The 21,911-nt window shown below is 39.6% G+C and overlaps 1 protein-coding gene across 2 annotated transcripts; it reads right to left on the bottom strand.

Moving 5' to 3' along the window:
• Positions 1-1,851: 1,851 nt before the first annotated feature.
• Positions 1,852-20,200, bottom strand: itgb2 (integrin, beta 2). Of its 2 annotated transcripts, XM_079358259.1 has the most exons (16): positions 19,716-20,200; positions 16,164-16,215; positions 14,619-14,716; positions 12,967-13,168; positions 10,728-10,898; positions 9,676-9,917; positions 9,332-9,490; positions 9,053-9,148; positions 8,869-8,958; positions 8,638-8,775; positions 6,849-7,039; positions 6,268-6,500; positions 5,591-5,810; positions 5,234-5,445; positions 2,645-2,811; positions 1,852-2,500 (listed from the first exon to the last, which is right to left on the bottom strand). In XM_079358259.1, exons 2-16 carry the CDS (start codon positions 16,210-16,212, stop codon positions 2,435-2,437), a joined length of 2,334 nt encoding a protein of 777 aa, XP_079214385.1. In that variant the 5' UTR covers positions 16,213-16,215; positions 19,716-20,200; the 3' UTR covers positions 1,852-2,434. The 2 variants fall into 2 exon arrangements, with proteins under 2 accessions (XP_079214385.1, XP_079214386.1); XM_079358260.1 differs by lacking the exon at positions 19,716-20,200 and having other exon boundaries at positions 16,164-16,266.
• Positions 20,201-21,911: the final 1,711 nt, after the last annotated feature.

Here is a 21,911-nt window from a genome sequence, read left to right as displayed (position 1 = left end):
CCTTCACATACTGTACCTCATCTGCTTTAGACATAATAAGCCATACAATATAATCAATCTTATTTGCAAGTTATAAGGTTACATTTGTATAGTTTTGAAAATAAAAGTGCATCACAAAAAGCTATTATAAATGTAAAAATGCTCCAAATATGAACTTTATTGTGTTTCTGGTCACACTGGCCCCTCCTCTCATCCAAATCTTTGAACCGCAATCCATGAGGTATATATTGCTCAGATAGTGACCATCAGCTGTACACTACTTTATAAAATGCATTGTGGGATACATTGAGTGGACTATATAGGATATGAGCATGTTCACTGAGAATGTGGAGAGCACTTCAAAATGATGAATGTTTCCAATATAGAGTGAATAGGAGTGATTTCAGACACAGCCAAAGTGATGTTAAAGAAGGACACTGCTATCTATCCATCCATCCATCCATCCATCTATCCATCCATCCATCCATCCATCCATCCATCCATCCATCCGTCACTGTCCACCTGATGACATCACACACTGACCTTTGTTACCGTTCCTTTGAGCTGTTTGACGTCACTTTAGGATACCTAACCACTTCCTTTTTCTGGGCTTAACTTCTGGTCCTTACCTTCAGTCTACAGGAAGGGCCTTACTTTATTTCAAAATAAAAGCAGACAGGATGCTAAGTGCTCTTTGCTTAAGAGAGGACAACAATTCAAAATAAAATCCTATTTTTGTTTTTATGTAAAATAATGGAATTCCTAACAGGTGTTTAAAAATGTTATTATTTGCAGTAAACTGTTAAAATGAAGCAAATGATTGCAATAAAAAAATATAACATTTAACACCCTAAAAATAAAAGCTATTGTTCATTGAGCGAAACATTAACTGGTACATAAATTATTAAAAATATGGTGGAACAGTGGTTGGTGCACACACCCCATTTGTGGAGGCTGTGGTCCTCTGGGCGGGTGGCCTGGGTTTGGATCTGGCCTGTGGCTCCTTTTATAGATGTCATTCCCCGCTCTCTCTCTCCCCATGATTTCTGACTCAATCCACTTTCCTATAACACAACTGAAACTTTCTTTAAAATGTATTGTTCTCCAGTCAAGGTCAGGTTGGTCACAGTGGTCTCTGTCCAGTGAAGGTCAGGTTGGTCACAGTGGTCTCTGTCTTGTGAAGGTCAGGTTGGTCACAGTGGTCTCTGTCTTATAAAGGTCAGGTTGGTCACAGTGGTCTCTGTCTTATAAAGGTCAGGTTGCTCACAGTGGTCTCTGTCCAGTGAAGGTCAGGTTGGTCACAGTGGTCTCTGTCCTGTGAAGGTCAGGTTGGTCACAGTGGTCTCTGTCTTATGAAGGTCAGGTTGGTCACAGTGGTCTCTGTCTTGTGAAGGTCAGGTTGCTCACAGTGGTCTCTGTCCTGTGAAGGTCAGGTTGGTCACAGTGGTCTCTGTCTTGTGAAGGTCAGGTTGGTCACAGTGGTCTCTGTCTTATGAAGGTCAGGTTGGTCACAGTGGTCTCTGTCTTGTGAAGGTCAGGTTGCTCACAGTGGTCTCTGTCCTGTGAAGGTCAGGTTGCTCACAGTGGTCTCTGTCCAGTGAAGGTCAGGTTGGTCACAGTGGTCTCTGTCCTGTGAAGGTCAGGTTGGTCACAGTGGTCTCTGTCTTATGAAGGTCAGGTTGGTCACAGTGGTCTCTGTCCTGTGAAGGTCAGGTTGCTCACAGTGGTCTCTGTCCTGTGAAGGTCAGGTTGGTCACAGTGGTCTCTGTCTTGTGAAGGTCAGGTTGGTCACAGTGGTCTCTGTCCAGTGAAGGTCAGGTTGGTCACAGTGGTCTCTGTCCTGTTCAGGTTGGTCACAGTGGTCTCTGTCTTATAAAGGTCAGGTTGCTCACAGTGGTCTCTGTCCTGTGAAGGTCAGGTTGGTCACAGTGGTCTCTGTCCTGTGAAGGTCAGGTTGGTCACAGTGGTCTCTGTCTTGTGAAGGTCAGGTTGGTCACAGTGGTCTCTGTCTTATGAAGGTCAGGTTGGTCACAGTGGTCTCTGTCTTGTGAAGGTCAGGTTGGTCACAGTGGTCTCTGTCTTGTGAAGGTCAGGTTGGTCACAGTGGTCTCTGTCTTGTGAAGGTCAGGTTGGTCACAGTGGTCTCTGTCTTATGAAGGTCAGGTTGGTCACAGTGGTCTCTGTCCAGTGAAGGTCAGGTTGGTCACAGTGGTCTCTGTCCAGTGAAGGTTGGGTTGGTCACAGTGGTCTCTGTCTTGTGAAGGTCAGGTTGGTCACAGTGGTCTCTGTCTTGTGAAGGTCAGGTTGGTCACAGTGGTCTCTGTCCAGTGAAGGTCAGGTTGGTCACAGTGGTCTCTGTCCAGTGAAGGTCAGGTTGGTCACAGTGGTCTCTGTCCAGTGAAGGTCAGGTTGGTCACAGTGGTCTCTGTCCAGGGATGACTGCTATAATCAGTTGTTACTCTCCAGTGAAGGTTGGGTTGGTGACAGTGGTAGTTGCATTCTTGAAGAGAGGATTTTCAGCCTGTCAACAGAAAAAGTCCAACCATAATGTTTAATCACTTTTTTCAGTTCAATGAATTAAAAAAGTTACATTACATGTAAAGCAAAGTCAAAAACCACACACTTTCAAAAGTACCCTACAGAGATAGAAATATAACAGTCTCACCTCTGCCCACTTGGATTTCTTCTTTTCATTTTCAAACTTCTTGAACTCTTTTAGGTCCTTAAAATACAGTATAGACTTGATGAGCATCAGTAGCAGGATGCCGATCAGAGCCACCAAAGCAACAGCTGCTGAGATGATGGCTATGACATTGGGCGGTTCTGGACAGTCTGGCGAAAGAAGGGACAACACAGATATAAAATGCTTATTATATTTTCTTTTTCTGGTGGTTTTTAACTTTGTTACAGCTTCAAATGTGTCAGCAGCTCAGATTGTTTCATCTCGGCCTCTTTTCAATCTTTTCTTGTTTTGTTGATTTTCTTTATCCTTTCCTTCTTGTAACCCCATGTGAATAGTTTGTTTTTGTTTTCTAGGTTATATTTTTCATCTCAGTGCTTGTAAATGATTTTGTAAACAAGTGTTTTAAAAGTGCTGAATAAATAGTTTTTAATTGCATAGTGTTTGACAGTTTGACTTTGAGATGTGATTTTTTTTGTGGATCATTTCATATTTGTTTAAAGGATGCCAGCCAGGTCTCTCTCCTGGCATTTAAGGTAAGTCAGTTGTTTCTGTAGTTTTTTGTTTGGATTATTGAAATTAAAAACAACAGGGGGTCAGATGATGCACGAAGACGAGAGGTGTAGATTTTTTGTCTCCTCAATGGGTTTATTCTTATTCAATATTTTACAGTATTTTTGCCAATCAACTGACATCTAAAGTTACAACGGTATTGCTAATGGAAATGTTTATGCCCCTGATGCTCAAGATGAAGTTCTGTTATTTAGTCAGCTGGCTGACATGGACTGTCTAAATATAAGAATAGGAGATTTGAATTGTAATTTATCTCTGTCATCAAACACTTCAGTCTCTTCCCCATCCTTCAGCGTAATGGATTGCTTCTATATTTGTGTCGAGATTTTTACCACTCTTATCACTCATAAAGGTCAGACCATGCACCCATCACTATGTTCATGCTACCTCTAAGACCTACTGAATGCTAACTTTCTTGGAAAATGGATCCTTGATTATTGATGGTTAAAAACTTTATTACATTTTTGGAAGAAGAGACTTATTTTTAGAGTTGAACTATAAAGATGGGGCAGACCCAAGAACTATCTGAGAGGCCTTTAAAGCCTATACAAGAGGTGTGAGAGGTGTGATTATTTCATATTCAAGCTGGAAGAAAAAACAGTTGCTGAAAAAACTCAGATCAAAGATAAAATAAAAACGCTTGAAGAAAACTACTACAGAACTAAATTAAATGAGAAATGAACTGAACTAAAGGCGACCAGGATAAAATTGCACAATGTGATAACAAGAAAAGCAGAGAAGGACATTTTCTTTGGCAACAAACCAAACCTCCAACTAGCACGCTGAGCAAAGAGCGCCTCAATAAAAAGCTTAATCTCAGTTTGACAAGACTAAAAAAGGCAAGAATAAACATATAACCTTGGACTAATGATGTCTTTAAAAGGTTTGATGAAACGTTATATAGTTCTGAAAGCAATGTAAATAAGCTCATTGAAAGGCTCTTCTTAACTTATCAGAAGATCAGGCTAATCTAGTTCCCATCTCCGTATTAGACGTCACCCATATCCTTACTCCAGTCTGGGAAGTTGCCCGGGGCGGCAAATTTCTGGTTGAGTTTATTAAACACTAAAAGGTAAGATCAATAAATTATTATTTTGAGTTTTCAATGCATCTATTGAGGACTCAAAACTCTCAGAATCAATATATTTATAGAAAAAGAAAAACCCAGAAGTTTGCCCCTAATGTTGACCAGTCAGAGTATTCAGAGTGGATATTGGCTTACAGGTTAGAATGGGTAATGACTCTGATCTCGTGGATGCAGATCAAACCGGTTTTATGTTACAATACATTTCATTATGTCAGTCACTGCCAAATTCCTGGTGCACTTCTGTCTAATGTTTATTATTTATTGTAATGTCTTGTATCCTACATGTCTGTATACTGCTACTGGATGCCTGGAATTTCCCTCGGGATCAATAAAGTGTCCATACATCCATCCATCCATCTATCTTCTTAAAATCTGTTATCTCAAGCCTTGGTAGGTAAAAGACATTACTCATTATTAGGGTTAGGGTTAGGTTTATATAGTAGTTAGCTCTGACTTTGTGAAATATAACGACTGCTGACAACAGATACATTTATTTTTTGTGATTTGTGCCATGCTGCCAACTCCACACCTTTTTGGTGACACTGTAGGTTGATTGTGTTGAAAACAGGCTTCATGGCTCATTGTGTTTTGATACCAGGGTTACAGATGGTAGGTAACCAACGCTAACAGAAAAGTGGATCTCAATGTTTGTATCAGACAAGGATCATGAGTGTTCTGGCCAATCTCTCTGATTGTCAGATTTTCTTCCCGTGCCCCCAATTAGACATTTTTATGAAATACCTAGAAACCTACATAAGCTTCAGCTACACACTCAATAATTAGGTTAAACCTGCTGATAGAAGCATCTTATTATCAATGTTAGCATGCTAACTTCATCTGTTTTAGGCTAATGGCATGTTGGATCTGTTTAAACGGTAGAACACGTCCCATCTTGATTTTCAGAGTTAGCTCACCTCTTTTTGTCAGAATCTCTGCCTTGTAGTTATCCTCTCCGATTAACTGTTGCAGCTTGAATGTGATCCAGCAGCCCTCATAGTCTTTCTGCTGGCACTGTTTGCTCATTATGGTGAACTTCTCAACCATCTCAAAAGTAATTTTGCTGCAGGCCTCACTGCAGTTCTTCTTAAAGGCTCCAGTTTGAAAGCCCAGGCATTCAATGCAGCTCCTGAAATAAGATTTAAAAACAATTTGTACTCAAGTTGGGGGGGGGGATCTGGTGGGGTCTTGTTCTTATTTTTCAAATCGAGTTATTTTTTAACATCTTTGATAATAATTTTAGAATAAAAGTATGATATTTTCGAGGTGCTCACATTTTTGTCTGACAGGGGTCAGGACAGCCGAAGCAGTCCCGGCACAGTGGTCGCTGGTATCCCAAGTTACACTCACAGCGGTTACACTTACACTGTCCTCTGCCGAAGCATACCGTGTTATTGGCGGTTTGACATCCTTCATTAGACGTTTTACACTGACAGGCACTGCCTTCATAGCCTGGGTAGCATTCACATGTCCCACAGAGGCATCTCCCGTTTCCTACCAGGTGGCAGTGCAGAGCAAAGGTCATCAACTACATTTGTACGAGGGCCAGCTTTTTTTGGGGGCTAGGCTTTGAAATATCATTAGTATTATGTGAAAACACTCCATAAACTTTCATTGCTATGCAGATGATACTCAGCTCTACATATACAAACGATATACAAATAAAGATGGATAAAGATTGATTGATATATCCTTGTTGCATGTAAGCTTAAAGCTCTGTCAAATCCATGAAGAAGTTGGTGCAAATACAAAATACAGAATGTTCATGTTTTGTAAACACGATAAGTTTTCCAGCCTCGTTTTATATGTATTGTTTAATCACTAAAGATAATTCATATTCTGAGGGCCACCTGATGTGGGCCCAGGCCACCAGATCACCAGTGAAGAGTGCTCATATATGTTTTTATACTTGTTTGTGAATGAAAGAACTATTTCATAATTGAATATGTACCTCCACACAGCTTGTTCTGGAACTTCTCACAGTGTTCATTTTCACACTCGCAGTATTTCCCGTAGTAAGTGCCTCCAGTCTTGGTGTTGTGACATTTACAGCGACCACACTCACAGTCTCCCCGGCCCTCGCACTCCGTGCCGTTATCCCTTCGACAGAAAGCTCGCAGCGATATCTCGTCTTTTTCTCCAACCGAACAGTTGCAGAACTGACCGACGAAGCCTTCGTTACAGCTGAAGAAAAGAAATCAGCAGGGGTGAGGGTGAATGTTTCATAAAAGAGATTTTATTTAAATCTAATTTGGAATTTGTTGGAACAATGAATTATTTAGATAAAATTGAGACGGAGGTTTATGGATAGAGAAGGTTTTTTTAATAATCTTATTTCATTTTTTGGCTCAAAACAAAGTCATTATTTTTTATATATTATTTATGTATAGATATTTATTTAGTCATATTCTGTGAGCTCAATGCATCTCTTCCATTTGACATTTTCTTTGACATTTTTAAGCACTGATAAATTTAAACTTGTGTAAATGGTCATAAAGACGTTTCAATCCATGCAGACGTAGTGATTCTCACCTGCAGATCCCACAGGTAACTTGTCCTTCACCTGAGCAGTGGGCGTGGGCTTTGTTGAATGGGTCCTCACATCTACACTCACATTCTGTAGATAAAGTCACAGTCAAAGTGTCTTTGATTCCTAGAGGTCTGATTGTGAACGTTTTCTCCTTCATGCAGGAGTCCGCTGTCACCGTGACGTTGAAAGAAATCTGCAGATCACATGGATGTGTGAAAAATATGATGGATTAGGTTATGTGTTATGTGTAAACATGAATTAAAACAATGACATTTTTCCTTCCAGTCTACAAGAATCACGTAAGTATTCAACAACCATTTTAAATTCATCACCAACTTTGAACTTTAAGTGACTTAACTTTACACACTTTCATAAAGTCAGTCAAAAAAAACACATTGTTTAACCAACGAAATATCATTGTCGTCCTTCCTTTACTCAAATAATGAAATGTTCTTAAAGAAGATATCCTTGTGGCTCCACATGACAAAAAAAACATTTGTGTTTTCTGTTTTTTTTTTTTTCAGAAGTTAGCAACTTAATTAATACATGTGAAAGGCTCATAAACTAAACTCTAAGAAATGCAAATACAATTTTCCACAAATGATAATAGCAATAAAAAAAAGGTATGGCATAGTAAATACCTTTTAAGACTAAAAGTTCCCAGCTCTACAAAATAAACCCCCACCTTCTGTGACAGACATTTAGCTTGTTGTGTTATTTACAAATAATCCAATGAAACATATTCAAGTATGACCCCATGCCAATGTGCTCGCCATGGAGCTTTGTCTTCAGTCCAGTCTGAAAAAATACTTTTTCTAGCCCAGAAAGTATTTAGTAAATTTTCAATTTGTATTTGTCAGTGATGACCGTATTGGAAATCCATATGAGCAAATTCCCATCCATCCCGATAAACATCATTTTAATGATTTCCTCTTCTATAACCTGCCAGAACTGCTGTGCTTTTCTACAAGAACACAGGCAGTGGGTGAAAATACCTGTTTCTATTTGCACTGAGGACATAGTGAGGATGAGTTAGTATTATATTTATGGTGTTGGGATATGTGGGCTGTGTGCAGTATTATGACATGGATTGCCTACACTCTACTACAAACACATGTTTTCACATGCTTCCAAACTTCATCCCAGGCACTGCCAGAAATCTTAACATTAAGTTATCTTCCCCAGATTTCCTTTAGCTAAGAAGTTTTGGTACCGTCATACCCTTTGACCATATTATAAAAGGAGCAAATAGAGCTGCCTCAGAGCCGGACATATTTTGGTTGTTCAGTATTGTTGTGTTCCTTATGACAAAATCCCTTGTAAATACGAGAAAACATCTTACTTTTGGATACGATATTGTGAAAAGTGTTTTTAATCAGTTTCAAGGAAATAAAGAGTTTGTTCATGGCAGTTTAACAGTAAACGTGTTAGGGTTAGGGTTAGCTAACGTGTTATCTAGAATGACATCCAAGACTTTGTGTCCTCTATCAGATTATTCATATGTTTAGCACCTTCTTTTCTAATTTGTTCTGGTGCTAACCCTAACCACTTCACTGTGGAGTTATTTTTCAATGTTTCCCATTGTAGAACCCTGTCTTGCCTCCTGCAAGGGTCACATTTCTTTACAGAAATGATCACATTGATTATTCCTGATCAAATTAAAATAAAAAGAGGAAATCTTCTGGAGAGCAGACCATAGCATTTTCAATCATTCTGACTAACTACAAGCTCCTTCAGGATCAAGCTCCCAAACTAAGTAGCGGCTATCAACATAAGAAGTTTATAACTTACTTCCTGTCCCACAGGCACATCGTCACAAATGCCTTCGCTGCCCCCTGCTGGTCCAGGGTTAGAACATATGGGGGTGTACACGACCCTGATGTCAGCAGGCAGATTATCGTGGGTCAGAGTAACTTTGGAGGACAGCCTCTGTGTTCATGACAAAGTCAAACGGAAAGATGTGTTACAATAATGAACAACAGTGAAATAAATAGATGAAATAAACTTGAATACATAACATACTTTATAAGCTGCTTCAATCAGCGCAACAACATTTCCAGAATCTGATGACAAAACTCCGACCTCAGATTTGGGAATCATCTTGGAGAGTTGCTGCCAGAAAACAGAAAAATGAAGCAGATTGAGCATAAATGTGGACTTGAAAGAAAAACAATAAATTAGGAAATGAGAGTTCAAATTAATTCACCTGATACACTTTCACCACATCTTCTGTCACTGCAAATATTGGCTGAATGTTGTTTTTTCCCAGCTGCATGGCGAGCTGTCCCACAGATGGATAATCCTTCACAACATTTAATAAATCAGACAAATCCTGTTGCATGTTGAAAAATCTGATCATGAAGAATTTTATCTTTATGCCTGAACAAAGTATTTATTGATTAGTCATCATGTTGAAATGGTATTTTCAACAGTTAATATGATAGAGCACAACAAAGCTTTTGACCTTCTGGGACTCCATACTCACCATATGACTGCTCTGGGTGTAAAGGTTGTTCATCATATGACATTTCTCATCATTTGGCTCCAGGATACCAGCCAGTTTACCGTCTCCCGCCATGTGGAAACCAGCGTCCGTGGTCAGAACAATGAGCCGAGTGCTGCTGTTCCTCCAACCAATGATGTCCTAATTGATTAAATAAATCAATACATTCGGGAAAACAACCAATGGACATAAACTTGAATTTGGTTTTACTCTTGACTGATTAATTGATTGATCTGTTAGAGGGATTTAACTTTAGGTTGACTGACTGATTGATGGGGTTTATGGATGACTTGAATGACTTATTTAGTGAGTGGTTGTGATCTCACCCTGCACACGGCAGCTTGCATCATGGCATCCAGACTTCCCTCAGGTATGTCCAGGTTTCCGGAAATGTACTGCTCGTTTACCTTCTCTCTGAACTCGCTCTCACTTGACGTCAGACTGAGGACATGCCTGTAGCCGAAGGCGGCCTGACACTGATCGTCGTTCTCATCACATGGTTTCTGCAGCTTCTTCTCATTGGTGTTGGTGAACGGGAGGACCGTTTTATCCACAAAGGCTCCAAACCCTATGAAAAGTGTGTTTTAAGAGTTTTAATTCTGAAATATCTTTATACATGACACACATAATACATCATTATTTATAAATAAACATGAAATATCATTTTTTGAATGATTGACCATGTAACATAAGTTTCATATTTATATTTCTTGTTAGTGCATCTTATATTAAAGTAATTGATGACAAGAAAAAATGTTTAAACTGTTTGATCACAGAGAAGATTTTGTTCTCAACACTTTAAAGAATCACATTCAGCATCCATTGGAACTAAACCAAAATATTGGATATGGATATTTTGGCTTCATGTTTGGAGGCTGTATTTGTATATACAGTCTATAGTCAGACAATTATATCTCTGTCAAACAAAACATGCAATGAATTCATTTAAAATGAACTGCTGATATAAATGTAATTCAATCAACATCAAGTTCTTACAGTCTTCTTGTTTTGTTGTTGTTGTTGGTATATTGATTTATTTGAAATATCCTGAATATATTGCTTGTTTGTTTGTTTTTTGCTGAGGAGCCTAGCTTGCTGTGCACATCAATTTAATATAGTTAACATGCACATGCATTAAGCTAACATACATAACATACTGTACTTTTATTTAATCTGTACAGGATTTTGAGTGGACTGGGAAGTTAAAATAAAGTTTTGTCTGTGCTTTCCATTTGCCAGATTAAAAGAGATGAAAAAGAATCCCGGTGTCACAGCATAAATGTACACAATGCTGAAATCCACCTATTACATTCTCACAACATAATGACATTGAATTCTACCTGTAATCTGAATGTATGTAAGGAGGGTTCTTATATACCTATTTGAGCTTGTTCAGTAAATTGTTTTAGAGCTCCAAAAAGTTTTTTTCCCAATTCTTTGACATTTTTCAGGTCGTCTTTCATGGAGTAAGATAAATCCATCAGATAGTAGAGATCCACGGGATAACCGTCAACTCTTTTAAATGACACGCTGAATGTCTCGGAGAGTCCTGAAAACACAAAAGATCAAAACAACAACATCAGATGAAGTCCAACAGATTCCCTCATTATTCTTTATTTAAAGGGGACATATTATGAAAAATCCACTTCTACAGTGTTTCTGAACATGTGAAATAAATCCATCCAGTCCTTTGTTTGTGGCCTGCAGATGTCTGACAACACAGAGAAAAATGCTCTGTTTCAAATAGGATCTCCTTGTGATGTCACAGTGGGATTCTGGTGAAAATCCTGCTTGATTGATGGGTTAGGGTTAGGGTTATACACTCAACAAAAATATAAACGCAACACTTTTGTTTTTGCTCCCATTTGTCATGAGATGGACTCAAAGATCTAAAATTCATTCCAGATACACAATATTACCATTTCTCTCAAACATTGTTCATAAATCTGTCTAAATGTGTGATAGTGAGCACTTTTGCTTTGCTGAGACAATCCATCCCACCTCACAGGTGTGCCACATCAAGATGCTCATCAGACACCATGATTAGTGCACAGGTGTACCTTATACTGCCCACAATAAAAGGCCACTCTGAAATGTGCAGTTTTGTCTCACAGCAAAATGCCACAGATGGCGCAAGCATTGAGGGAGCGTGCAATTGGCATGCTGACAGCAGGAATGTCAACCAGATCTGTTGCTCGGGCATTGAATGTTCATTTCTCCACCATAAGCCGTCTCCAAAGGCGTTTCAGAGAATATGGCAGTACATCCAACCGGCCTCACAACCGCAGACCACGTGTAACCACACCAGCCCAGGACCTCCACATCCAGCAGGTTCACCTCCAAGATCGTCTGAGACCAGCTACTCAGACAGCTGCTGAAACAATTGGTTTGCATAACCAAAGAATTTCTGCACAAACTGTCAGAAACCGTCTCAGGGAAGCTCAACTGCATGCTCGTCGTCCTCATCGGGGTCTTAACCTGACTCCAGATCGTCGCCGTAACAGACTTGAGTGGGCAAATGCTCACATTCGATGGCGTCTGGCACGTTGGAGAGGTGTTCTCTTCACGGATGAATCTCGGTTTACATTGTTCAGGGCAGATGGCAGACAGCGTGTGTGGCGTCGTGTGGGTGAGCGCTTTGCTGATGTCAATGTTGTGGATTGAGTGGCCCATGGTGGTGGTGGGGTTATGGTATGGGCAGGCATCTGTTATGGACGAAGAACACAGGTGCATTTTATTGATGGCATTTTGAATGCACAGAGATACCGTGATGAGATCCTGAGGCCCATTGTTGTGCCATACATCCATGAACATCACCTCATGTTTCAGCAAGATAATGCACGGCCCCATGTTGCAAGGATCTGTACACAATTCTTGGAAGCTGAAAATGTCCCAGTTCTTGCATGGCCAGCATACTCACCGGACATGTCACCCATTGAGCATGTTTGGGATGTGCTTGACCGGCGTATACGACAGCGCGTACCAGTTCCCACTAATATCCAGCAACTTCGCACAGCCATTGAAGAGGAGTGGACCAACATTCCACAGGCCACAATTGACAATCTGATAAACTCTATGCGAAGAAGATGTGTTGCACTGCATGAGGCAAATGGTGGTCACACCAGATACTGACTGGTTCTGAGTCCCCAGACCCTCAATAAAGCAAAAACTGCACATTTCAGGGTGGCCTTTTATTGTGGACAGTCTAAGGTACACCTATGCACTAATCATGGTGTCTGATGAGCATCTTGATGTGGCACACCTGTGAGGTGGGATGGATTGTCTCAGCAAAGCAAAAGTGCTCACTATCACACATTTAGACAGATTTATGAACAATGTTTGAGAGAAATGGTAATATTGTGTATCTGGAATGAATTTTAGATCTTTGAGTCCATCTCATGACAAATGGGAGCAAAAACAAAAGTGTTGCGTTTATATTTTTGTTGAGTGTATTTTGACCAAAGCACAGAAACACAGATGTTTCATTTAGACCACAGGGGGACTGTTTGAAAAGGTGGAAAAGGGGGATAGTATGTTCTCGTTAAATAAATTGATGATTATATTTAATAAATCCGTGTTGTTGATGTTAAAGGTCATAATGAAGTGATGGCACAGACCTGGTCTCAGACTCAATCGGATCTTTTGGGGACTCAGCTGGACTGGCTCCTGCTGGTTAAATGAGGTGGACAGAGGATCTTTTTTTTCGGGATCCAGAAAGTTTGTCGGAGATATTACTTCTTCCATCCTGCAGCCTTTTTCCAATAACTTAGCTTTGGTGTTGCAGCGAACAGCTTCCTGCTCACCAGCTTTGGTGAAGTTCTGAAGAAAACAGAGGGCGAGAGAGAGAGAGAGAGAGAGAGAGAGAGAAGATTCACTGAGTGGTTCTGTTTCATTACAGTAAACTACATAATAATAAGTTCAGATAATAGTCATTGTCAAATTAACTGTCTAAGTTTATAAAGTGTGGGGGGTTAAGTGACAGAAGCCTAATGATTAAATGTAGTACTGTTAATTTGCTCAGCTGATTGGTTGAAATGCTTCTTATCAAACTGAAAGCCAACATGCAGGAAAAAGATTTTTCACAAAGAGGGAAGTGAAGAATGTTGTCTGTGTTTGATAAATAACATGGAACAATGTACACAGTGTGTACAGTACGAAGCATACAAATCTTTAGTTTATGATGGTGCTTTAATATTATTAATAAAACAAAGACCCTATCCCTAACCCAAGAATGACAAGAAATATTTTATCATCAAAAGTACACCACCATAGGTAACATCTGTAGGTGCTGATTGAGATCATGTATTTTTGAGTCAGAGAGATCATCAACAGAAAACTTGAACATATCTTTGTTTACTTCAGTCTGGATTGCTGTATCGCACTTCTCAACTTGCCAACCACCTATTTCTACATTTAACCTGGTAGATTTGGTGGAAACACACACAGTTCTTCAAAAAGATCCCTGTTCTGAGGGATAGATCATCTATTGGAAAGGTGGCTTAAGCACAATGGTAAGCATGGTATCTTTTGTACATGACATCGTAATACAACACATTAATATTTTTATTTTATTATGAAGCATGGTCAGTTTACAATGGATAAGAAGCACAATTAAACAAATGGACATGCAGTGGAGTCTGCAATTCAGAGAAATGTATTTCTAATTACTTTACCAGATGTAGTGCTGCTGTGTGTGCTTCATATTCTTGGTTTTACATGAAGTACTTTGAAATTTGTTAAAAACGAAAAGTTTGTTTTCTAATAACTATTATCATTATCCATATTTTTTTCAAAACCATTTTACTGTCTATTAAATCAAGTTTTAAAGATTTAATCATAGTCAAGATTCTTCAAATGTGCTGCAAGCAAATATCTTACCAAGTGAATATAAAAGGAACAAGACATCCTCGCTGAGATCTGAGATTTGGTATCGTACAAAATGCTTATCAAATCTGCCTGCAAGGCAACTCACCAAGACAAGCTGAGGTGTTTAAAACCAACTTATTGTTAATTTAAAGGACCATTCAGTGAGCTGTGTGGAGAGTGAGCAGATGACACTCTCTTCCTCTGTGATCAGTCAGATATGAGAGCAGTTATCAGGTGAACAGGTGTTGCAGCGATGGAAGCGGGCAGTGGAACTGCTTCAGATAGAAGTGATTGTACCCGAGCTAAAAAGCCTCTGCATGTTTCTTAGAAGGTTGAATAAGCCTGATTATTGGTGTATTTATAGTCAGTGTTAGGTGTACTGTTTATTGAAACTGATTCTCACCAGCTGTTTGCACCACACACAGAAGGGCCCAGATCTGATACAGTCATTGCAGGAGTTGATTAAAGACTTGGAACAAACTTCCTCTGGTTGAAATGACCCTGTGTTGTGAGAAAAGACACATTTGTGGATAATTACTTTCATTTATTATAACCAATCTTTTTTTAAAACAAGAAAAAGAAAGTAAATTTTGTCAAGATAATATGTGGAGACAAATGCAGCCTTCTGATTTATTTGGCGTTTTATGAATCATGTCAGACTTTCAGTTTTCAGTTAATAGATAAAAGTATTTCAGGCTATTAAAGATGTTAACTTGTTATTGTTCATCCAAAAAAAACAAAAACAAAACTGTCGGAACTAACAAAAATACTTATCGAAGAAAAAAAAATGGTAATGGAAAACAAGTCTTACTTTGAAAAATCCTACTTTAAAGAAAAACAGGTAGCCATTAAGAATCACAAGGAGAAACTGGTAAGACGACATAAACTGATTTTATACATTTAAAAAGAATTTTTACTGGAACATAGATTGACACAAGGACACAAAATTACAAAATGACAGATGAAACACTAAAGACTAAAGTGGGAGAGTTTATAAGTTAACACACAAGCAACACCAGGGAAGACAGAGAACTAAAACAAGTACAAAATCTAAACTCAGAAATAAACAGTTAGGAAATTGGAAATTGATGGGGACACAGCTTGGGGCAATATTTTTAAAAGTTCCAGAAACCCAAACCACCAATTGATCCACTTAAACATCCGTTACAGAACATATTGGATCTGTCAGATGAAATACATCACCAAAGCGAATTGAAATCTTTTTAGATCTTTCTGATAGGCTGACTGACCAAATCTGTACTCTCTTATACCTTGTCTGGGAATGTTTAAAGGTGCATGAACACTGACTGGCTTCCTCCTCAATTAATCTGTCTCCAACAGAGGTTAACCCTAACCCATGATACAGGAATTATCCAAAGGAAGTTTTCCAACAGATGCCTCTAGTAACTTGGTATAAATTATGAACATTAGTCCTTTGCAAGGATTGATAAAACCAATTCCACTGTTGTCAGTATTTGGAGAGATGCTACGTGCCATGTTGTAAGGTCCTTTACCTGCTTTTTGTAAACATAATGATGAGCATGGTCTTTTTACCTGCTCTTTGTTAATGTTGACAGACAAACAGTAAGGTCCTTTACCTGCTTTTTGTAAAGTGTCCCGAGATAACACCTGTTATGAATTGACGCTATATAAATAAAGATTGATTGACTGATTGATTGATTGATATTCCCACCATGATTATCTTGGTGCCTCAGGAGGCAGTTTAGGATAAAAGGTTTACATTTTACTAAGACCATGTGGGGTGTGGGTTGGGGCGGGGGTTGTTTCCATCATTGGTTAATGTTTCTCTAAATGTTGTACCTTTATTGAATCAATGGTGCCAATAAAAAAGTATAAAACAAGGTTAGCTATGTTATTAATCAATATAAAGATAGTGATGGAAATGTTTCATCAATGTTGTTGGTTCCTTAATAATTAGTTTACTCACCATGTCTGGCCATCAACAGCAGGAGAAGAAACAGCTGGCAGGGATCCATGTCCTAAAGCCAAATAAATAGACATTCAGTGACCTGTGCAGCTTGGACCAGAACCCAGAGAGTCTCTGCTGTTTAAATAATGCAACTTCATGATTTAAAATAAGACATTAAAAGTCAGCAGAGTTCTGGATCAGTTGAAGTTTATGGATGGACTTGAGAGGGAGACCAAAGAGAACGGAATTGCAGTAGTCAATGTTGAATGTAACCAGCATGTTGGCAATGATGGTGGTCCTGTTGGGAGTGAGGGACGGGTGGAGGCGATTAATATGCAGTAGATGAAAATATTCAGACCCAGGTGACATAGTTGATGTGAGCTTAGAAAGATAGTGTGCTGTTGAGGATGACACCCAGACGCTTAGCTGAGGGGAGGGAGAGATGGAGGATAGATTAAAAGTCAGAGAAAAACTTTGAAGTTTTGAAATTGTGGATTTAGTGCAGATAAAGGCTGGTTCACACGGCAGGATTTTAAAATTGTCGGCCGATTTCCCAAACTTGAGAGAGCACACACATGGCGATGATAAATCGGTGGATTTACAGTTTTGGTCGTACAGTGTGTGGCGTGCGGCCACACGGCAACATCAACACACAAACCGACACAAATCGCCAACGTCCCACGATCAGATGGGAAATCTCGCAAAACCTCTCGAGATCAAACGTGATTCCAGAGTCAACAAACGGACGGAGAGGATGTAACAGGGATCGTTTGTGCAGTTTTTATCTGACAAACACGTTTTAAAAAGACGCATCGGTCAAAGGAGCGGAGACAACGGGAGCATGAGCTGTACTTGTTACATGATGATATGGAGTTATTGTTGTTTTGCTACCGGTGTTTTCGCTACTACATCACCTCACTTTCTGATTGGCTATGCGTCTCAGTCAACAGGCTCGTGCTCGTTTTCTCCTTGGGGGACACCACACATGATGAGAGATCAGGCCAAAACAATCCAACATGTTGAATATCCCCGATTTGAGATCGGAGCGGTCCCGACATTCTTCCGACCAGACGAGAATGGTCTGAACACACCACACACGGCAGGATGATCTTATAAGATTATCTTATGATGATCGGGGTGTCCTTAAGATTATTGGAAGGAGAGAATCGGGGCTAAAATCGATGTAATTATCCTGCTGTGTGAACCAGGCTTAAGGAGAAATGCTGCTGTGTCACTATTTAATTGGAGCAAGTTGCAGGAGAATCAGGATTGGATTTCTTGTAGGCAATCAGACAGGGAAGTAGGCAGAAGGGTAGAGGTGGGTTTGGTGGACAGGCAGGGCTGGGTGTCATCCACATAGCAATGGAAGTAGATGTCATGTGAAGAACACTGGTCGTGACTGGGAATGGCTAGGATTTGAAGGTTTTGAGTTTAATGAACTGATTGCAATCAAAAAGATATGATGTTAATATAAACCCCAAACCGCCCAAAGTACCCCGTAGATGTCAAGTGTTGTTGTGACCATTGGAGTGCAACAGTGAGATGTGTCCAAGCAGCAGGCCTTAAACTTTGATTTGTATAAAAGTGAAAGCTCTGCAATACACCAAGGCCACGTTGTTTCATTCAGAATTGTACAGAGCAAAACTAGAGATCTTCAAAAATCTTTTGCAATGATTGGATGTTAAAAAATGTCTGCAAAGTGATAAAAGAATCAAAATAACCCTTCTAAGAGGGTCCTTTGCACTATTCATGCTTCTGGCCCTAATGAGGACATGGATGTATCTTTAAGTGAATGGAGGCGAGTGTGTCATGGAGTGTGTTGTGAGAGATGGAGTCTCAGATCAAGGAGGATGAGGATGGTTAAAAGTCCAGCATCATCTGCCATTAGTCGATCATTAGTGATTTTTACCAGTGCTGTCTTTGTCCAATATAGGGGGTGGAAACAAAACTGGAATTGTTCATAAAGGTTATTGCCTGACTGATGAGAATACCTGAGATGCAACACCTTTTTTTCAGGGCTTTTGATAGGAAATGTAGAATTGAGATAGGAGTAAAGTTATTAAAATCATTGGGGTCTGCACCAGGTTTCAGTATAGGAGTTAATGCAGCTGCTAAGAAAGAAGCAGGAACAAGACCAGAGGTGGGAGAGGAATGTATGATGACTCTCAATATGGAAAATAGAGGGGCTTAGCAGGCTTTAACCTGGACAGCAGGAACAGGGTGTAAAAGACTGCTAGATGGTTTTGATTTTCAAATGAGGTCAGATATTTGAACAGTTAAAAACATTAGAAGAAACTAGAGTGCAGCTGCAGCTAAACACGCCAGCATTAACTAAACTGGAACGAGGTTGAGTAACCCTAACCCTAGATGTAAAAATGGTCATGTTTGAAGCATCTACCCACTGTGTTACCTAAAAGAAACACAGAACATGAACCACAGCTTCCTGCATACACACACGCACTTCTCTGTTGACACACACACACACACTTCTCTATGACCATAAAAGGTAAAACCGAACAGTTTAGTGTTGCGACAGAATCATTTCCTCTTTAAGAGCTGAGAAAAACAAACCTTTTTTTGTTTCTTATTGAACGTTGTCACTTCTGTGAGAATGACTTTAATTTTTTTATAGAGCAACTCCAATTCAGCTTTAATGATTCTATGCAGGGGAAACAGTTGATGTACAACGTTAATGGTATGTAAGTGACTGTAATGCAATGCTGCCTTAGCTAAAGAAACATGACTTTAAAGCAATAGATTAATGGAAGACATGTTTCAGTGACTGTTCCATCAATACTATTCACATTTTTCTTCAGACAGACAAAGATCAGTGAGACTGATCTCTATCTATCTGAAATGAGTGACATTTCATGTATTGCTCCTTAAATGTGGCTAAATATAATCCTCTGTAAAAATAAAAAAGTGTTTCTGAAACCATACTAATTGCTCTTTGACTTAACTCAAGAGCTTATGGCAAAGAGAGATCTGAGATGTGACTGAGGTCAGAATGTCTTTATTTCACTGTCTCCCGTCGTTTAAGTAACATATACCCTAATTCATCCTCTAAATGTCCCCTCTGTAGCAAGAAATGCATCCTGCTCAAACAGAACCATCCAAGACCTAAAGAAACAAGTTATATATTAAATAATATATGTATTCATTTGGCCGTTTCTATTATTTATTATTTGTCTTTATTTAGTTTGAATTATTCCTGCTTGTATAATCCTTACCTTGTCATTTGATATGTTTATATGTTAAATGCAAAATGTTCAAAAACCAATACAGAAACATTGAAAAAAAGAAAAGAACTTAAAAGATGTTTCTCCTTCAAAACAAAAAGGCGTTCCTCCTGTCATGGCTTGTTATGAGTTAAAAAAACTGTCACAAACAGAAATATGGACACATAGAAAAGTAAATTCATGTTGTCTTTATCTAATAGTCAACAACATTTAAAAGCACATTATGAGCTGCTCTATTAGAAAAATATTAAAAAATGAAAACATCACCATTGTTTAAAGAATCTGAATTGTCTTGATGAAATCCAACTTTCTTTTAAAAGAATAAACTTACCAGTGACGGGTAGAAGCAGCTCTCGTCTTGTGGTTGACAGATACAGTGAAACCTATTTTAAAGAACAGACTCCACCCAAATGACGGGAAGGAACTGTGTTCTGAGAAAGGGTTATGTCAATACATTGCTATAAACAACCTGCTAAATAAAGGTTCAAGGTTCAAGGTTCAAGGTTCTTTATTGTCAATTCCACAATATGTCAGACATACAGTGAAATCGAAATTACGTTTCCCCCCTCCCCACGGTGCAATGTAGATAAAAAAGGTACGGTAAATAAAATAAAACAAGGTAAAAAAGATAAATAATATTTACATTAATAAACCTAAATGTGCAAAAAGTACAAAGTTAAATAAAATGGAGTATAAAACAAGATTATAAGAAAAGTGAAACTTGTGCATGCGTGCAATGTGCAATAAGTGACCAGGGTTCTGTTTCAATGTTCAAACAGGAGGAGGTTCCAATGTTCAGTGTTCATGGGGGCAGAGGGGAGGGAAGGGAGGGCCACGCTCCATCTCGGGTTGGCCTCGAGAACAGAGACTCGGACAGAGTCCCACCCGTGGAGGATAAAGTGTCCCACCACCAGCCTCTGAGTCTCCTTTTTCCTCAAAATATTATGTCTGTGCTGGGTGAACCTCACCAGGACTGTGTTCCCCGTCTCCCCCACATACTGTGGCACAGGTGATCAGGTAAACACAATTCCTGGTGAGAGGGCTTCCCCGCAGCTGACACTGAAAATTTATTTTGGTCTGTGCATTTTGCAGCCATGTCTGGTGCTTGAAAAATTGCCCGTGACCTCTGGGTGCAGAGGTCAACAAAGGCGGCAGTTTTGCCTTCACTAAATAGGACTGGAGGTTCCTATTTTTCCTGTAGGCTGCAATGATCCTCCTCTCCTGCAGCCCCTGTGTGTCTGCCATAAAGGAGGTAAAATTACTCCTAATTAACCTCACAAGCTTCACGGTCGATGGTGAGAATGTAGTGACAAAGGGGAGAACCGGAGAGGTCTGTGCAGGCCTTTTCTCCAGAAAAGTCTTGAGACTTTTCCTTAAAAAGGAGCGAGAGTACCCTCTAGTGGCCAGAGCTGAGAACAGCGTTTTCGTGGCCTGTTTAAAATCCCCTTTGTCACTACAAATCCTGTGAAATCTCAGGAGCTGAGATTTCACCAGCCCAGCAAAGGTGTGCTTGGGATGGTGGCTGGTTCTAAAGAGCAGAGCGTGAGTGTCTGTCTCCTTAAAGAACACCCTCACCTCCAGCCTGCCTGTTTCACTGAACCCCACCCCCTTGTAGGTGGTGGTGTCCAGGAAATCGACCGAGGTGTAGCTGGTGGTGGATTTGAGTGTGATTGACCTGTTGTGGGTGTTCAGGGTCTGTAAAAAGATTTTGAACTCCTCCTCAGAGTGGGACCAGACACCCCAGATATCATCAAGATACCTGAGGTAGTGGAGGGGTTTCTTTTGGCAGGAGGCCAGGGCTGATGTCTTTTCATTTCTTTCCCATGGCTGTGCCTTTAATTTGGAGGAAATAGTCCGAATTGAAAACAAAATCGTTTCTGGTCAAATTAATTTCTAATAGTTGAATTAGTTCTTTGTCTGGCCTCTTTTTGTCTTTGAATTTATAAAATATATTTTTGACAGCCTGTATGCCCTCCTGTGTGTCAATGTTAGTATACAGGCTGTCAATGTCAATAGTAAATAGCATGGCGTTTTGCGAGATTTGAAGGCTCCTAATAATGTCCACGAAATGATATGTGTCTTTAATGTAGCTGTCATGTTTGATCGACAGGGGGTTCAAGAAGAAATCGATGTATTCCGCTGTGTTGTATGTGTCACTGCTGCAGTCCGACACAATAGGCCTGCCTGGAGGGATTTCGTGCGGCCTACTCCATTTCGCAGGATCCTTGTGAATTTTAGGGAGCATATAGAACAGCCTGGGCCTGGGTTCAGGTGTGCCCATAAGGTAAGTCTTTTGTTTGAAATTTATGAATTTTTTAATGTACAGATTATCTATAATTTTTTGTATTAATTTAATTGTATCTGGATAAATTGGTTTGTCTAATTTGGAATAATAGGGTTAGGGTTAGGGTTAGGGTTAGGGTTTAGGGTTAGGGTTTAGGGTTAGGGTTAGGGTTGGGTTAGGGTTAGGGTTAGGGTTAGGGTTTAGGGTTAGGGTTAGGGTTTAGGGTTAGGGTTAGGGTAAGGG

Source organism: Symphodus melops (genome assembly GCF_947650265.1).
Source record: "Symphodus melops genome assembly, chromosome: 12".
In the NCBI taxonomy this organism is placed as follows: domain Eukaryota; kingdom Metazoa; phylum Chordata; class Actinopteri; order Labriformes; family Labridae; genus Symphodus; species Symphodus melops.
This window is presented reverse-complemented; position numbering and strand designations above follow the sequence as displayed.

What these genes read in the sequence shown, in the direction of transcription:
- itgb2 (XM_079358259.1), bottom strand. Translation starts at nt 16,212, where the DNA reads ATGGATCCCTGCCAGCTGTTTCTTCTCCTGCTGTTGATGGCCAGACAT. An exon ending in ATGTGGTGAAAGTGTATCAG is followed by an intron (nt 8,959 to 9,052) that starts GTGAATTAATTT and finishes GTTTTCTGGCAG; the next exon opens with CAACTCTCCAAGATGATTCC. An exon ending in CCAGAACAAGCTGTGTGGAG is followed by an intron (nt 5,811 to 6,267) that starts GTACATATTCAA and finishes GCCACCTGGTAG; the next exon opens with GAAACGGGAGATGCCTCTGT.